Source organism: Gavialis gangeticus, unplaced genomic scaffold, assembly GCF_001723915.1.
Source record: "Gavialis gangeticus isolate Ggan-Ray unplaced genomic scaffold, GavGan_comp1, whole genome shotgun sequence".
Classification (NCBI taxonomy): domain Eukaryota; kingdom Metazoa; phylum Chordata; order Crocodylia; family Gavialidae; genus Gavialis; species Gavialis gangeticus.
In genome coordinates this window covers 12,879,505-12,885,240 of record NW_017729029.1, presented here as the reverse complement: position 1 = coordinate 12,885,240, position 5,736 = coordinate 12,879,505, and the positions used below count along the sequence as shown (strand labels likewise).

At 43.8% G+C, this 5,736-nt stretch overlaps 1 protein-coding gene across 2 annotated transcripts in view; it reads right to left on the bottom strand.

Annotated features, from left to right (window-relative positions):
• Positions 1 to 5,736, bottom strand: part of WDR44 (WD repeat domain 44) — a 48,423-nt gene that overhangs the window by 42,592 nt on the left and 95 nt on the right. For both annotated transcript variants that reach the window (XM_019521266.1, XM_019521267.1), the window contains exon 2: positions 5,613 to 5,713. In XM_019521266.1, the coding sequence (XP_019376811.1) occupies positions 5,613 to 5,695 (83 nt within the window). In that variant the 5' untranslated portion in view covers positions 5,696 to 5,713. The remainder of the gene's footprint in view (positions 1 to 5,612; positions 5,714 to 5,736) is intronic.

The following is a 5,736-nucleotide window of genomic DNA, read 5'->3' as shown; positions in this document are numbered from 1 at the left end:
TTTTGAGTGGGAATATTTACTTTTTTTTTTTTTTTTTTTTTAAATGAGTGACCAGAAAGGTTTCAAATGACTTTACCACTTGTGTTGTATGCGGGCCGTAGGAGTGGTTCAACTGATTTTATGCCTGATATTGTTACAATGCAAAAATATCATTGCTACATAGAATTACAGTTCCTGGTCATTACTTAGGATGCTGTAAGTATTGAATAAAATAAATACATCAAGAAAAAATTTCAAAGCTAATAAACATCCTGAAGGGCTGCTAGTGTAAAGATGCCCATTCATTACCTACTGAGACTCCCCCGTATTCTGTTTCTGCCAAAATGCCAGCTTTGGACTCCAAAATTAGGCACGCAAATTACTGACTTTTATGGAATGTCAGCAACTCCTCCCAAACAATAAGTGAAGACATCTGTAATCAAGCTGGCTTGTCAATAAAAGCAGCAGCCTGTGATATGTAAACACAGCCTTCCTAAGAGTGCTGCTGGAGAGGGTGTGGAGGAGAATCTCTCCCTTCTCCAATGTGTCTAATTCCAACATATCACTGCAGCTGTAAAATAAATGGTCAGATCTTTAATGAGAATGAGCAAACTTTGTGCATTCTCTCAAATTGTTTGTAGATATAGATAGTTTAAAAAAAAAAAAGTCTTAAACATTCTGGGCACACCACACATCAGCCCTTAAGGTAAGTTTTATGGACTGGCACTAGACCAGCGATTCTCCTCCAAGGCCAGGAGTAAAACTAAATGCATGCGCACAGGGCTGCAGCTCCTGCAGGCATACCAGAGCTGGCTTTTAATAACAAGGCAGCCACCACTAAGCACTACAAAAGCTACTCAGAAACCAGCAAGTATGCTGAGCTGAGCTGCTGCAACTACATTGTTTTGTTACCTGAGCAGCTAATTTAAAGCTCACTTGGGCACATCTATATGAAGTGCGGCCATGTATGTGCTTGGACATACCTTAAGTGTCAGCATCATGAGATGAGAAACTGGTTTAAAAAAAAAAAGGATTTCCAGAACAGCCTGTCTGATTATGTACTGGAAACCACATTATTTGAGCCATCTCTAAGCAGTCTGGAAAAAAGCCATGAAGAATATACATTAGGGAAATCTGATTTGCCCCTGCAGGGAGAAACTAGATGACCTGAAAATTGTTTTTCCTCATCCATAACATTTATCTTATGTAACCTAAATATTTTCTCCCATATATTCTGTAAGGAAATAAATAGTGATATTCATATCATCATTAGACTTCAGAATCAACACCCCCTTCAGGTAAACCAGTGAAGACCAACCATTTTGGTTGGTATGCCACAGGGTAAGCCCTGTACCCTCTCCCAAGGGCCAATGCAATCCCCTGCCCCTGCCCAATTTGCCGCTCCATTTTCTGACCGATCTGCCATATCCAACATGCAGGTGCCTGTGCCACTTCTGGCACGCATGCCACGGGTTGGCCACGCCTAAAGCTTACATCTCCTATGCAAAAATTTTATGCTTTCTGTTCAGCAAGGTAAAGCCATGCTGACAATATTCTGAGCTGAGCCCTGGAACCACAAACATTAGAAACTTAAAAAAGCAGAAGGAGAAAACCTGCAGAAACTAATGGGGTTATCATCCTTACTTCAAACCTGAGGTTCTCACTCATACAAATGTACAAACATGCAGCTAAGCAGATCAAGCAGCGTTTCTCAAGGAAAATCCCACTGTCTCTGTTCCTTCCCTTAGTAGAAACCGAACACATGGGAGCTAGGAGCAAGGCTAGTCTCAGCCAGGATATGGCTGCACATTAATACTTTGTAGTGTCTAACTGGTTCGTCGTAGGAGTTTAGACCATTTCCCTTAAATTCCTGATCTCACTGGTAGCCCATTTAAAGTCAGAATGTGAAATTATACAGCTAATCTCTCTTATGTATAATTCACATAGTCCTATCAAACAGTTTTTAACATTCTGATCACTTACACAGGGTATAAATAAGAACGGTCATACTGAAAAAGCCTTTTTGGTCATATAACTCTCAAGTTGACACATCAACATGATATAATTTGTTGCAGATGACATTAAATAAATTTATCACACATGACATCAACATAGTAAAAAAGGCAGAAAGCCAAGAAACACTCATTTGCAAAGGCACTGAAACCACAAAGTTCTGTAGGGTTAAAACGTTGCCATTTTTGCAAACACAGTTGACTAGCCTGTTTCTATTAAAACAATTTTAAGCTGGCAGCATTCGTGTATGTGTGTGTTGTCAAACTCAACATTAAAAATTACATTAACTTGTATGCATGATATTTAGGTGAATCTCAACTTTGTTATATTTAAGCTAAAGCATGGAAAGTTAAATTAGCAACTGCCAAAAGCGTCTGGAAAAACTCAAGCATGTGAAGTTTATATACAGGCACCCAGTAACTCAAGGATATTCACATATAGATCATGCACACTGTTGTACCATATAAAAATGGCTGGTACAAACCTGATAAAGTTTTTTTTCCCATGGAACAAATTAATTGAGTCATTCTTGAATGCCAGCAAAAATTAGCAAGGGAAGTGCTGTTGCAATGTTTGTTAAGCTATACAGACAGCTTTGGCAAAGCTTGAGGGACTACCATAGTGCCTTGTGTTTTGAAGGCTTTTCCAACCCTCTCTTCCACATGGTAAATCTTCAGACAATTCTTACTGTCATGACTTCCCAATATGAACTGAAACCTTCAAGTGCAACCAGCGCTCCAGGGTCAGGACTAGAAACAAAAAAGTATGTTCGTCTTCTAAACTACAGGTAACAAAAAACTGCTGTCTGATCTAGATGGAACGGCCTGGATTTCAAAAAACATGTTTTAAAATGTGAATTATTAATACCAAGAAAGGTCAAACACAATGACAGGCAGGCATTTTGACTACCGAATATGGTACAAAGAATGCTACCATGTTTACCCAAATACAAGATGACCATAAATTTAAGACAACCCCCCCCAATAATTAGATTCTAGATAAAGAAAATTTACAGATTTATTATAATTTTCCATGTATGGAATCTAATTATTGGAGAATCATCTTAAATCCCCCCCACTGTCTGCAGTAGTGAGGAGGTGAAAAGGTGATGGGGGACAGCAATGGGGAGGCAGTGGGAGGGCAGGTGGTAGGGGAAGCAGTAGGGGGCATGTGGTAGCACAGACAGTAGGGGGAGCAGTGAGGGCAGGCAGAGAGAGGCAGGGAGCTTGCCCCCTGCCACCTACCTCTGCCACTTACCCTTCCATTGTGCCTGCCCCCCCTCAGCCTCAGGTCCCTGATCCTCCTTTCCCCACCTCCATGCTGCTTCTGCTCCAACCCACCCCAGCCTTAGGCCTCCACCCCCTTCCTCCCATCTCTGACCCCTCCCCCCAGAGTCTTTACCCTGAAGCTACCCCTCCACCTCCCTTCCCTTGGCTCTGCCACTCCTTCCTTGCAAGTTCCATCCCTGTTGGAGCCATGTCATGATCATGGCTCCCATCTGGTCCCATAGCAGCAGTACAGAGCCGGCACTGGAACACATGCTCTGTGCTGCAGCAAGGATGGAGCCTGCTGGCATGGAGCAAAGGTAAGTAGTGAGGCAGAAGGGGAGATAGAGCATGGGGTGGAGGAGAGCAGTGGTGTCTTGAGGCTGCAAGGAAGGAGTGTTGGGGGGAGGAGGGGGAGAGGCAGGGGTGCAAAGTCAGCAGCTGCCTCCAGCCTCAACCCTGGGGTTGGAGCTAGAGCTGCAGCTGCTGCCCACCCCCTGCCACCTCATACTCGTTGTAAGGTGAGGGGCTCCCCTTTCCACATTAAATAGGGGAAAATAACCCTCATCTTCTAATTGAGTAAATGAGATACTTGAAACCACAGCCAGCTAACACATGCTACTTTGATTCTGTGAGTCATACTTAGCACTTTAATTTTTAATTATTTACAAACATTAAATAGCCTTCACACAACTTCTGCAATGTGGGCAGGCAGCATAGTCCCCATTTTGTAGGCAGCAAAACAAAGAAAGGTTGTGCGTGACTCCAAGGTCACAGAGGTTTCCATATAAATGAAAGGATTAGACCTATCCCTGTATTCAGAGCCCTAGATTATGTCTCTTTCTCCGTGTTCCCAGATAATAAAGCAAAACCATGAATTTGGACTGTCCTTTGCTAAATTATAGTTCCTTTTTCTGGATTCACTCCCATCCAAGCCACTACATACATATTCATGATTGCGCCCTATGTTATTAATGGCAAAGTCAGGATTTAATGTTTTTGGAGAAAACTGCATTGTAGTCAAATATCTAAGAAATGCTAGTTCCCATATTTTTGTTATCTCCCCCTCCCCCCCCTTAACACACTAAGGACACTCAGAAATCAACCATCACATTTTTAAAGACTGCCAGTGTGGGATGCTCTCTCTTATGAAGAGAGAAACATTTTCTGTGTCAGTGACCACTAGCCAAAAAAGATGAATCAAAGAAAAAAATTCTAATTTTGCACCTTAAACATTTCTAGAATGTGAACATGAATTAAAGGACTTCCATAGCCAAATGTTAAATGCAAAAGACACCCTTTAAGACAGAAGTAATTTCTATGTTACTGTATATCAGAATAAGAAATAAGAACAGTTAACATCACAGTGCACACAATCAGTCAGCTATCCTGTCTTGTCTCACTTATTTCCTACTCTACTCAATTTCCTTAGCAGACTTTTACACTACTGATTTGCCAGCATGATCATCCATTGCTGGTTCTAGACACTAAGCCCAACCACTAAATTTATTATAGTTGAAGGGTTAGCAATGGAATAACATTTCTAAGGACCTTCCTTTTGATCTGCAAAAAAAAGGAAGTGTTCATACGTATCTATGAAAACAAAACATCCAATATTTGCTGCTTTGTGGCTGACAATGATCTGTGGGCCAAACATTTTGGAAGCCCATGCTCTAGGGGCTTTGAGTTGGCTGCTAAATGATGCAGCCTAACTGTGATCAGGATTAACACTAGGAAATTTACACACCAGGACTAGCATCCTTGAAATAAGGGCTGGTTTAGGTTTGCCTGACCATACTGCTAGGAAAACACAGCTCATGAGCTTTCTTCTCCTTCATGTAGCACACGTGACAATAAGCTTCCCTGACATGGAGCACTCATGTTGTACAACAAGTGAAAAAGACCTATTCAACAAAGCCCCGCAGACACTGTTACGCTGTGCCAGCCACAAGAACTTCACCAGAAGTCTCATTTTGTGCATTGGTTATTTTTCCTTCCATCCATGGTTTTCTCCTTTTGGGCTCCCGAGTTATATACAGCAGCGAGGCCTATAACTACAAGCGCTGTCTTCCCTTTCACAAGATGCTGCCTTGCTTTACTGCTGCCACCTCCCAACAGCCAAACGCGCTCGCTAGCTCGTTTCCCAGCCGGCAGATGAGTGTCTCACCATGATCGGATCCTAGTGGGGCGGGGCAGGAAGGTCTCTGTAGGCCCCCCCGGCCCAGCCTCGAGGATCCTATGATGTGGCGCGGGGCCTCGAGCCTGGAAGAGGCGGGGGGCTACCAGCTGTCACAACCGGCCGTGTCCCCTCACACCCGCCCCGCTCCCCCCAGCTCGGCCCGGCGCGGCACTCACGGCACGGGCGAGGCGCCGCCGGGGGCCACGTCCACGTCCTCGGGGGCGTCGTAGAACTCCTCGGTGTCGCTGTCGGACGCCATGAGGGGCAGCGAGGAAGGAAAGGCCCGGCCCGGCCCGGCCT